The sequence below is a fragment of the Stegastes partitus genome, unplaced genomic scaffold (genome assembly GCF_000690725.1).
Source record: "Stegastes partitus isolate 25-593 unplaced genomic scaffold, Stegastes_partitus-1.0.2 Scaffold1251, whole genome shotgun sequence".
NCBI classification, from domain to species: domain Eukaryota; kingdom Metazoa; phylum Chordata; class Actinopteri; family Pomacentridae; genus Stegastes; species Stegastes partitus.
The window spans coordinates 170,202-181,832 of record NW_007578982.1 but is presented as its reverse complement, the minus strand read 5'-3'; the positions used below and the strand labels follow the sequence as shown (position 1 = coordinate 181,832).

Below are 11,631 nucleotides of genomic sequence, written 5' to 3'. Positions count from 1 at the left end.
TACAGCCCGAGAAACTGAAAATGGAGGAGAAACTTCTAAAAGCCAGTATTTTAACAGAAATCATGATGTTTTCCTGAACGTAAAGGAACAGTTTTAGTCCCTAAACTTCACCAAACCCTAACCCAGATGGGGCACGAACCCTTCACAATAAAACAATCTGAGGAGCCCTCCAAAGTAAAACAATCCGCTGACACTTTCCCAAACCAAAGCTGACCCGACGCTCCACATGATCACGGCATCGGCAGTGTTTTAACTGTCAGCTCACACCGTGACAACATGATGGACTCCAACCGGCTGGGTTCCAACAACAAAGTCTCAGACTGAACGAGGTTCTACGGAGAACGTTCTGTCTCGGTGGTGCAGGTGTGCAGCTTCTGTTCATGTGACCTGCATCTCCTCTTCCTGTCAGTGTCAGAGTCCGGCGCTGAAGTGTGACACATTTTTCTATTTTGGACCCTGACGTGCTCGTACTACAGGAAGTTAATCCGCCATCGCCGTGGTTACCAGGCTCCAGGTGTGATTGGCGGCAGGACGGGAAGTATCGGTCATGAAAACAACCAGACAGACGGGCTGCAGGAAATAGCTGCTACAGAGCAGATGAGTGGAAGTACTCGCACTCCAGTATTTCCTTTTTATGCTAAAACGCTTCATTGATCTGACTTCAGTAACTTTAGTAATATTTGTTGTTTTTCATGCAGAACGCCTGAAACGGTTCAGTCCCAGCTCCTTAAATGTTGGTGAAGCTGCCTTTAACTCACAGCTGCATGTTTTATGCATCAAACTGTACATTTTTTTATCATTTCAGTATGAATATTAACACCACCTGCATTTAAACACACAGTTCTACACTTGTGCAGCACTGAGACGTAATCCGGTCCTCAGCTCGCTCAGGCCTTTAAGCCCTCAGCGCAGCCACGCCGCAGTGCTGCTGTTGCTTTGTTAATTAATAAAAGCATTTCCAAACCCCTCTTCTGTTTTTAATTACAGCTGAGTGCATCATGTGGACACTACAGGGCGTTTAAAAACTATCCGAACAATGTCTGCAACCGCCGGAAAATCAGAGCAGCAAGAAAAACACAGAACGTCGACGGCTTCACATTTACACGGAGATAAATGGAGTTTTGTTGTTGGCTGCATTACACACCATCAGCTCTGTGTTTTGTGTATACGCTGTGTGTGTTTGTGTTGTGTGGTAGACTGCAGGACTTTCTGCAGGACATCACAACCATCTGAGCCCTAAAACCTGCATGTTTTAAAAATCACCAAAATTACACCATTTATCAGAGCCAGGAGCTAAAAAATGAGATAGAATGCAATTATGTGTGACACAATCTAAGCTTCAAATTGTGATATTTCATCAAGAACAGCCCAAAATAAAGTGTTTCCACCAACCAGAGCCATCAGTGACTCACCGGAGACCAACAGTTCAGGGACGTTTAGGCCAAAATGAAACCAGGAAGACATCTATATCATGTAGAGGGACTATTTGTTTTTGCCAGTGTGCTAACGTGTGAACAAGATGCTGTACGTGATGATTCCTGATACATTCCTGACTTCTCTGTACGCCTAGTCGTGGTTGTTCTGTTTCCACAGAGGTGCAGGACTTTATGCTGCAGTGAAAAATGCACCCACAGTGAGTGAAAATCACCCAAAACAGAAACTACTCAGGGTTCAGAGGGATAAGGACTGATTCTTGTGATAAAAGCAAAAAAAAAAAAGACCAAAGATTGCTTCATTGTGTTTCAGAGGGTTACAACAAAGCAAATGTCTTCTCTTGGAAAAAGAAAAAATCCACCCACAGTGGATTTGCTCTTTCGACACAGCAGCGAGGACCAAACAAATTGCAGCACTCTGAAGGCACGAAACTCACAAACCCACACTAATACACACAAACACACACACACAGAGCAACAGAACATGTCTGTGCTGCCACCTTGTGGCTGATCAGTGTCACTGCAGCAGAGATTTTCACTCTGAGCAACAGCAGCCAGCGACGAACCAATTCCTTGTTTACTGTCCACAGAACATGTGAGATGAGTATTAAACAGAGCGAAAGAAATGACAACCTGCTTCTGCCACGACAACGATCAGAGTTTCTGCAGATTTAACTTCTGGCAGGTTTGAAGGCATGCTGCCTGTAAATAAAAATCACTGAAATGACACCATTTATCAGCTGGACACTGAAAAAACAAAGAATCGTTGGATTTTCAACCCAAGCACGTGCTTTTGTTTGGAGAAAACAACCAGATCTTAGCTCAAACTGATGATATTCCATCATGCTGATATTTGTTCTACAAGTCGCATTTGGAAATTCTCCAAAAATGAAGTTTTTGCAGGAGATCCAGTAGAAAATGTGACAATTCTGAGTTTTTCAGCACAACGCAAAGACCACGACTGACTCAGCTGTAATAGTTTAGGTTTCAGGTGAAGTGCAGGCAGTGTTTCCACAGAGCAGAGAGGAAACGACGAGAGAGGAAAATATAAGAAACCGGATCCATAAAATAAATGCTGCATGGCTCAAAAGCAGTGAACAGAGGGGAGAGCTGATGGAAGATACGTTCAGCATGGGGAAACATCTTCAGTCTGCAGAAGTTGTTAAATGTCAATAATAAAATATCTTTATCACGTGAAGCCTCAACACCAGGTGGAATGTTGTGTTTTGGTTGGACTAAACCTCTAACCCACGTGGACGTAGTGTTGCTGATTTATCCTGTCCTCACTGTGGACCTGAACCTGGACTCACCTCGGGCTGCTGTGGAGCGACGGCACCGAGCTCGCCTTCCTGAAGCCGTCCTTGAGGATGGAGCGACGCCACGACTCTTTCTCCGACTTGGACCGGACCGGCGGGCCGCAGTCGTCCTTGGAGCCTCCTCGGAGCCCCGCCGCCGAGGCACTGAGGGTGATTTCGGAGCGCGACGTCTCCGAGGGGGCGGACGGGTCGGGCCGGGCCAGCGGGGCGAAGCTGAGCTCGATGATCTGCTTGGCGCTCTCGCAGATCTGACTCTGAGCACACAAACACATCACGGTTACCTCCTGCAGTCGCACCAACGCGCCGCTGTCACCGTTCTCAGCTCCTACCTGGATCTCCGGCGTGAGCGTCGGCAGGTCGAAGGTGAACACCGACGTGGACCCGGAGGTCAGCAGGTCCACGCTGTCCAGGCTGCTGTACGAGGTGCCTTTGGCCCGGTGGGACTCCATGATGCTCTCAAAGTGGCGGCTGAAGGAGTCCAGGTTGCTGTCGGAGGGTCGGCGGGGGCTGCCCACCGAGATCGGAGACTTGAGGCCGCCGTGGGTGTCGGACGAGGCCTCCAACGACCTGACGAGGGAACAGCAGCCACACACAGATCAAACAGGGTTTATGTGCATTAAATGAGCGTTTTCCTCGTCTAGACAGAGCTCATCTGAAAGAGGAGATTCTAAAACAACTACGTATATATATGATAGTATATAAGCTACAATATTCTGTTCACGTTGGTAAAACTTCTGGGAACGAGAGAAACTGATTTACATGTTGATTTTCTTTGATTTTGAGTTTTTGTAAAGTAAATAATTTTAGTTTTTTTATGTTGGGGTTTAGTTTGTCAATTTCTGAAAAACAATAATCAAAGAAATGTATTTTTTTTTTTCTTATTCGTGGCATTCTAACTGCATCGTTCTGCCCAGAAGACGTGTCTGAGTCTTCTCTCCTTCTAGTCCTGGTTGTTCTGTTTCCACAGAGGTGCAGGACTTTATGTTGCAGTGAGAAATGAGCCCACGGTGAGTAAAGATGTGACAGGAGGTAAACACAGCTGAAGGCATGAGATCCAGAGGGTTAACTCTTATCTGGATTCATGACAGCTGAGCCTGCAGGTGGAACCGAGCCTCTGTGATGAATGTGAACCTGGTTCCTGGCTGTGTTCTCACCCCTTCAGCAGCAGACTGAACACCTCGTCCTCCTCCTTGGTGGCTCGCTGCCTCTGCCGGTCTCCCTGCATCCTGACGCTGGCCCAGCTCACCACTCCTTCCTCCTCCTCCTCGTCCTCGTCCTCCTCCTCCCCGTTCTCCTCCTTCCCTCCACCTGTGCGGGGCTTCGGGGAGGCGTCGGCGGGGCTGAAGCTGCAGTTTCCCAGGACGCTGCGGTTGCTCCCGAAGGCTGAGTCCGCCTCCTCGGCCGCCTCTGCCTCGGCCCGCATTACCTGCACGAGAGAACCACACTTAAACACTGCTCGTCCAGGTGAGAGGCGGACAGGTGGGTCTCCCGGCTCACCTCGTCCAGGTCGGTCTCCCTGTAGCAGCGCAGCGGCACGGCGTCCAGGTCCGTCTCAGAGTACTTGATGGTCCGCCGGATGATGCCCGTCTTGGGGGTGGAGCCTCGGGAGTTGGGGGTCACCAGCTCCACCTCGATCTGCCGGACCTCATGATACGACAGCTTCTGACCCGCGCTGTCCCGCCCCCTCCTCTGATTGGTTGGCTTCAGCTGGAGGGAGGAGGGAGGGGTGGGGCTGGGCGAGCCGCTGGTCGGGGGCGTCACAGGTGAGACGTCTGCAGCGGAAATGAAAGAGTTTTAGTTACACAAGAAAAGGTGTTGCATCAGGTTTCAGGTGCTGTTCTGTTTTCAGGTTTTAATGGAGGGAACGTCTCTCTGCAGATCAGGACTGTCACAGTATATTTTCACTGCACGATTATCGACGAAGGATCATGATAACGATACGTCTCAGTGTTTCATTAACATTATTTTGATGCATCTTTTCCACACATATGGGCCAGTGGGGACCTCCTCCGCCTTCCAGTTGAGTCGGTGGGTCATTATCATCTCACTTAATAGTCGCTCAGCTGCCATTTAGCACTTACAAAAACAAACAAGCGTGCATTAGGAGTGTCTGGGGGTTTGTCGGTGGATCGTGTCCACAGAGGCGGTTTTACATGCGTGGGAGCTCACCACTTCTTACTACTGGACGCTTGATGGGTTTACAATTTGGCAGCGAACAATAGACGGCCGACAGCTGCTCTTCAACAGGAATCAACACAGGATTTATCCTCCTAAGGCCACGAAAACATCGGCTAAATCTGATTGGACGGTGCTTTGCTAGAAGGTTCTCTGCTCCTGGGTTCAGACTGGATCAACATGGCGGCTCACCAGGAAACGTTCTTTTATTATGAAAATTCAGAGGTGAAAAATCAGCAATGCATCTCCTGAATCTGTCCTCATTTTAGATGAACAAAGGTTAGTTTAAGGGTTCTCCAAAGGTTTCCAGAGGCGTCTGACCAGGCTCGACGCTCCTCATTTACATAAAATAGTCGAGATCTCAACTTTAAGCAATTCTCAAAACACGACCAGAACGTACTGGAAGGTGTTTGACGTAGACGAAGGGTTCTGAAGTGACGGATATTGTGGACACAGACCCAGTCCTGGACTTCCACCAGCAGGTTTCACTTCTAGTTGTTTTTGACTTAAGTCTTATTTTGACTTTGGTTTCTACTTTGTGTTTTTCATTCACTGTCTGGTTACATTTACACACCATACTCCCAAGAGAATGCTCATTGTTTAGGTGATAAAACTCCATTTTGCACGTTTCCAGGACGACGACACCACCAGGATCTACATGCACTCATTCAAATGTCCTGTAAAATCCACCCTCATACTTTAATCCTGCAGCTACCTTTTGCTGCCATGGAATTAACATTTATCACTAAATGGAGCATCACTACTTTGCTTTGAAATCCTAAAGTAAAGCAATACTTCGTCCACTGCTGCTTTAATAAAAGAGGTTTTCATGTGGTGCCTTAAAAAATCAGCATGAGTCATGTGTTGGAGATGAGTTCAGTCGACCAAACCAGGCTGCTCAGGTTTAAAGCTCTCGTGCTATCAAATGTTTCTGATGGAATGAGGTTTCATGAGCTTTTCATGTTATCTCACACCGACCGTTTTCTCTGGCAACAGGCGTCCAAAGCCGGCAGCACAGATTACTTCACGCAAATAAAAAAACAAATCAGATTAATTGCGACCAGGTGAGCTGTGGTCAGAAAAAAAACTCCACACACACTAAATAAAGGACAGGAAGTGAGTAGCGGCGTGTAGTAATGCGTGTGAGTGGAGTTGTACACTGTGAGAGCTGTCCTAGCTTATGCTAAGCTTCGGCTAATTGGCTTAGAAGAAGCCGAGAGCTGTTTACTTCACAGAGCGAAGAAACAATAGCAGAGGAAACACAGGAAGGGTTAGGATGCTGCTTCTGTCTATACCAGCGCTACCAGGGCTGCTGCTAACGAGTATTCCCATTGTTGATTAATCAGTCAGTTATTTTCTGGATTAAAAGATTCGTGTTTTGGTCTCTAAAACGTCAGAAAATGGAAAAAAAAAAAAAAGAAGTGTGTTTCCCAAAGCCCAAACTGGCAAATGTCTTGTTTTGCAGAAGACCAAAGAAATCTGAAAGTATTCATCATTATTAGTGAGTATGTGGTCAAGCAACCTTCTGAATAAAGTGGAATAACTACATCAACAATGCAGGAAGTACTGTTATCACATCCAATCAGGCTGCTGAGTTTCGTTTTCCAGACAAAAACATTCAGAATCACTGGACTGATCACCAAACCGGGCAGTCGGTTTCATCTTCTTGTGATTACAAGCCGACTTACTTTTGTTCCCGAACTGTGACCGTCATCGATAAATCATGTAAACAGTCGGTATCTACGGTACCTTTAGTGTGGCGACTGTCCTCCGTCTGGCCTCCAAACAGAAACTCCCACTTGGCCTGGGCGATCTTCTGCGACCGCGAGGACGGCGTCGAGCCGCTGTCAGACTGCAGGACGAAAGGAAGCATTGCGATTAAATATTGGGTTTCTGTTTCTGAAGGAAAACAATCAGAAAAGTCCACTGAGGTTAGGAGTTTAACTATTCTTAGTCTACAACATGACTTTACACAAGCGCCTTAAAAAAAGAATACAAAAGGTAGTGAACCGGAGCCGCACACTGATGATAAACAGCCTTTACGTGGCCTTCTTCATTGTTTAGAGAACCTGAACGAAGGTCCAGGGGTCAATGAAGACGACGCAGAAGGTTCTAGTGTCATTTTTAAGGTTGTAGTAACCATTAAAGAAGTTTTACGTCCCCTTTAGAAGGATTTAGAAACAATTAGTCAAGTTCTAGTTTAATTAAGAAAGACTTTAGCAATAATTAAAGAAGTTCTGGAAGACCTTGAAGCAGTCACGGGATCCCTTAATAGGTTTTAGTCATCACAACAAGTAAATCAGGACACTTCTACAACCACTGAGGATGTCCTGTCAGGCTTCAATGGGGTCCGTGAAGTGTTTCAGGATATTTAAGATGATCTGGGTTCAGTTAAGTTCTAAAGATGGTCTGCAATGCGTCATTTAAACGGTTCTGTGAGTCACTGAGGAGGTTCTGTTGGTCTTTAACGGGGATGTCGCAACTGTTTAGGAGATTTAAGATGTTTTAGGGGTCAGGTTGCACAGATCCAAGGAGAAGCCAGAGGTCCACCTGTGTTACAGTTCAAAGGAGAATTTAAATGGTCTTTGAGGATATTTAAAATGTTCCAGTGATCAGCAGAGTTACTAAAGCTCCATTAATGTGTTTACCGGGTCTCATGTGGACTCTTAAAGAAGTCACAGAGACACTTTAGGACGATAACTGTAAGGTTCTACGGCTGCCTGCTTTTTAATTAGTTCCATTCTCTAACGAACACACTTGTTAGCACTTAGCATATCCCATGATCTTAAGCCATAAAAGTGCAACCAAAGCCGTATGAGATCTAAAGTTATGAGTGCTAACAAAATAACCTGTTTTTTATTTGTCTTAAAATTACAAGATGTTCCTGTTTCGGTGTCCAGATCAGTACCAGATGGTTATTTATGTTAGAAGATGTTGTGCTCCAGAAACCATCTGTGAGAAAATATACAGAGGAAGAGAAACTGGTGAAACAAACACTAAGGGAAGAGTGGGCAACTCTGCTGTAGTTTTATTATAACGGAGGTAAATGTGACACAGTGTTGTGACATGGTTTGTCATTCAGCTCTGCAGACACTCATTGTCATCCTGCCCACACAGACTCAAAACAAACACAAGCATACATCATCTATGTGACGACTCCCTCACACACAACACAACCCTCATCACTCCTCCATACAGCCGACCTGCATCCCAGAGCCGCCGTCTGCCGTATCGTGGCTGGACTGGCTTGAGGTTTCAGGGGACAGACTGTCGTTCCTGTCCAGCTGGGAACTGTCTCCCAGGCTGCCCGTCACCCCGCTGGAGCTCTGAGACGATGTCCCAGCAGCTCCACTGTGGTCCTGAACCTCCTCTCTCTGATCCTTCGACGTGCCTAAACATTTTCCTCCTCTGTCTCCTCCGTCCTTCTTGCAGTACTCCTCTTTGCTCGGAGCATAAACTCTGGAAAGTGACCGCCTGAAGTTTTCCTCACTGAGTTCACCACCATCCTGAACCGGTCCGGCCTCCCTCCACTCCCGCTGCCTGGACGTCCAGCTCACAGGCAAAACTTCATTGTTCTGGCTGGATAGACGTATACTGGGGGGTTCAGGGCTATCCTTGAGTGATCTATCCAAGAGGTGATCGTACTGCCTCTGCTGCACTGCAGGCGATTTATCGTCTCCAGTGTACTGTGGCGGCTGGTAGCGGTGAAGGGTAGACATGTCTTTACTGGGTGATGAACTCCGTTGATGCCGTGGGTCCAACACTGGTGACTGAGAGGCGGCTGCACGGTGCAACCTAGCTGGCATGGCTGGGGATGCTGGTGAAGGAAGGCCTTTGTGGGACAGGAGAGGGGAGATGCGTCCTGGTTTAGTCTGAGGTGCCGGTTTGTCTGTTTTCCAGCTGTGGCTCTGGTTGTCCACCTGTGAACACTCAGGGGAGCTTCTCCCATGAAGAGTAGCATACGGCTGGGATTCTCTCAGTAATGGTCCTCCAGTCTTTGGACTATCGGACCTCAATGACTCCGGTTGAGAAGGAGTTGGAGAGGGAGTCCGTCTCTCTGCAAAAATGCTGGACAATTTGGATGCTTCCAAAGCTAGCTTACAAGATAAATCAATATTTGAGGATGGAGAGATGCTTCTCCTGCCACTGCTAGGGCTGATTGCATCACTGGCTCTGCTACTGCAGCGTGATGGTCTGTAATGAGTGTTCAAGTTATCATTAGAACTGTAGTGTCTACTGTCTGTGGTGTTAGGACTGGTGTTGGTGATGTTAGCATTATAACTATTATTAACATTGGAGTTCCCAGCCTTGTAGCCTATCCTGGAAGGGGTGCTGGTGTGGAACATGCTCGTTGGAACTTCATGCTGTATGTCTGTGGGTTTCCCCGCAGGTAAAGGTGGGTGAAATTTGCTTGACAACCTGGGGCTCTCATCCCCCACCCATGGCCTCTGCTGGCTCTGGGCCGGGCCATGGGAGCGAAGGGCTGTTGGTGGAGTCCCTGAGGGGGATGAGTAGCCAGTGTGGGCACACAGGTGGTCATAGGCAGGACTTCTGGGTAATCCATTGGCTGAACCACGGCATACTCCCCGGTCCAACTCCTGTAACTGCATCTTGGACGGCAGGGTGACGGTGCTGCGGGGCAGGACAGGAGACCCACCCCAAGACCGGCAGCGAGGAGACTGGTAGTTTCGTGGCAGGGTTGGGCTGCAATTCTCTTGACCGTGGCCTGGAAACCTGCGCCGGAGTTCTGGGGATCCAAACTCCTCTAAGGCTCTGTAGGTGGCATCTCTGGCTACAGTGTCCAGGGTAGCCCTCTGCAGGGAGGGCGAGCCCCTTGGGGACTGGTTCCGAGACACGTAGTGGTGACTGGCAAAAGGGTCGCCCTGTGGTTGCTGACCATTGCACCACACTGGATCACTTAGTCTCTTCCGGAGGTGAGCTGGCAGGTGCTGCTGCTGCTGCTGCTGAGGCTCATTTTGGCACACAGAGGGACGGCGGCCGGCCATGCTGTTAACGTTCGCCTTTTCTATGTAGCCAAAGGACACCACAGAGGTCTTCCCCTCCTCACTCGCTACCCCTGGGGCCTCAAATGACCTACGATTGCTGGTGGGTGTGGAGGGTACAGTCAGCCTTCCAGAAGATGTGGATGATGGGGAGATGAGCACCCTCCCCTGGTATGGATCCATGTCAGAGGAACAGGTGCGTCCAAGTGAGCCATGATGGCCTAGATTGGTTGTTCCAGGAGCAAGGACCTCAAGTAACTGCCCAAAACTGTCTTGCAACACATCCTGTCGCTGGAACTGTGTGGGAGAGCCTGTAGCGTCGGGGTTTTGGAGTTGGAAGCTGACCGAGTGCCTGGAGGAGGACTTTGAGGGAGGTAAGCTGTGGTTCCCACCCCCCATGTGTTGCTGGATGACTGTGGACAGATCCGGATTACGGTGAGGGCTGCTGAGCGTGGAGCTCCTCTGAGAGTGAGGCAGGACGTCTGGGCACTGAAGCATCAGGTGTCTGGTCCCATCGTCCCCTCTTCCCGGCAGCTTTCCTCCGTCCTCCTCACCAACAGATCTCACCTCTACATACAGGTGGAGGACTTTCCCTGCCTGAGACATGTCTGGCCTTTCACATAAAGGTTCTGATACTCTTGTTTCAGTGGGCTATTTGTGCCAATGGTCAATTGACCTCCTGGTATCCAGCAGAGGGCTCATCGAAAATCTGCTGAACGTCAGAGGCAGAACGGGAGAGCCAGGTCCACCCTCCATCTGTACGTCATCTCTTTAACCTGCAACCAGAAGAAAAAAAAGACAAAGTTAATATTACACAGTTGATTTTAAGCTTACATTTCTTCAAGATTTCCCAACATCTTTGTTAATGACACCCAGTATTCCAAAAAGCAGATGGTCTTAAAGTTGATTTACATCTTCCTAACTCAGTCCAGGCACCAGAAGATTCTTCTATTCTGACACAAACACACAAGCTTGTGTTGTGTGCTTTGGTGAAAGGTCTAACGCATGAAATAAGAAGGCTTTGACTGCTCCTAACATCAACTAGAAAGCAGTTCTTCTTTAACTAAAATGGTTCCAGATGTCACCAGACAACTAATGATAATAGGGTTTCGACAATACATGCCCTCTCTCGTGAGCGAACGTGTGACTAAAGGAGGTTTTCTGCCCCAGTAACCACCAACCTTCAGGCTGATGATCAAGTTGGACGTTCAACGCTGCCTCAGTTCCCTTTGAATCCTCTATGTAGGTCAACTAGTGTCCTCACACTAACTGGATCACTGCTATGATCAGAAACCAAAGACCTCTCATGTTTTATTCATCAGAGGCAGAGGAACAGTCAACCGCTACCAATCTCCACAGTTGTGGTGTTAAAACAGGGTAAAAGAGACGAAATCTGCTCAGTACATTAGAATCTGGTTGGACAAAAGTCACATTTTCCAAAAGAACATGAGTTATTAGACACCGACTTCTTTCACAGCAGTGAGGCTCACTGACAGCAACATCATCATCCATCAGCTAAAAAACTGTGAGTTGGACTCCATTGTAGTAGTAATTTAGAGGGTTCTACTGGTCATTAGGAACAGTCACGGGGTTCCTAATCAGTTTTATTGGCCATTGATTAGGTTTTAGTGTTCTTTAGAATGTCATAGCATTCTCTAAAAGAGTTCCAGTGGTCTGTATCGGATATTTAGGGGCCCGTTAAGA

At 47.8% G+C, this 11,631-nt stretch overlaps 1 protein-coding gene across 1 annotated transcript; it reads right to left on the bottom strand.

Moving 5' to 3' along the window:
- Positions 1–3,796: 3,796 nt before the first annotated feature.
- On the bottom strand, positions 3,797–6,797 carry LOC103369172 (PH and SEC7 domain-containing protein 1-like). Its single transcript, XM_008297821.1, has 3 exons — positions 6,674–6,797; positions 4,247–4,521; positions 3,797–4,175 (listed from the first exon to the last, which is right to left on the bottom strand). Exons 1-3 carry the CDS (start codon positions 6,795–6,797, stop codon positions 3,900–3,902), a joined length of 675 nt encoding a protein of 224 aa, XP_008296043.1. The 3' UTR covers positions 3,797–3,899.
- Between the last annotated feature and the right edge of the window lie 4,834 nt (positions 6,798–11,631).

Excerpts from the sequence above, each read along its gene's own strand:
- LOC103369172 (XM_008297821.1), bottom strand. The coding sequence starts at position 6,797 with ATGCTTCCTTTCGTCCTGCAGTCTGACAGCGGCTCGACGCCGTCCTCG. Across the intron at positions 4,522-6,673 it reads GGACAGTCGCCACACTAAAG|ACGTCTCACCTGTGACGCCC; the intron begins GTACCGTAGATA and ends TTTCCGCTGCAG. Across the intron at positions 4,176-4,246 it reads GGGAGACCGACCTGGACGAG|GTAATGCGGGCCGAGGCAGA; the intron begins GTGAGCCGGGAG and ends TCTCTCGTGCAG.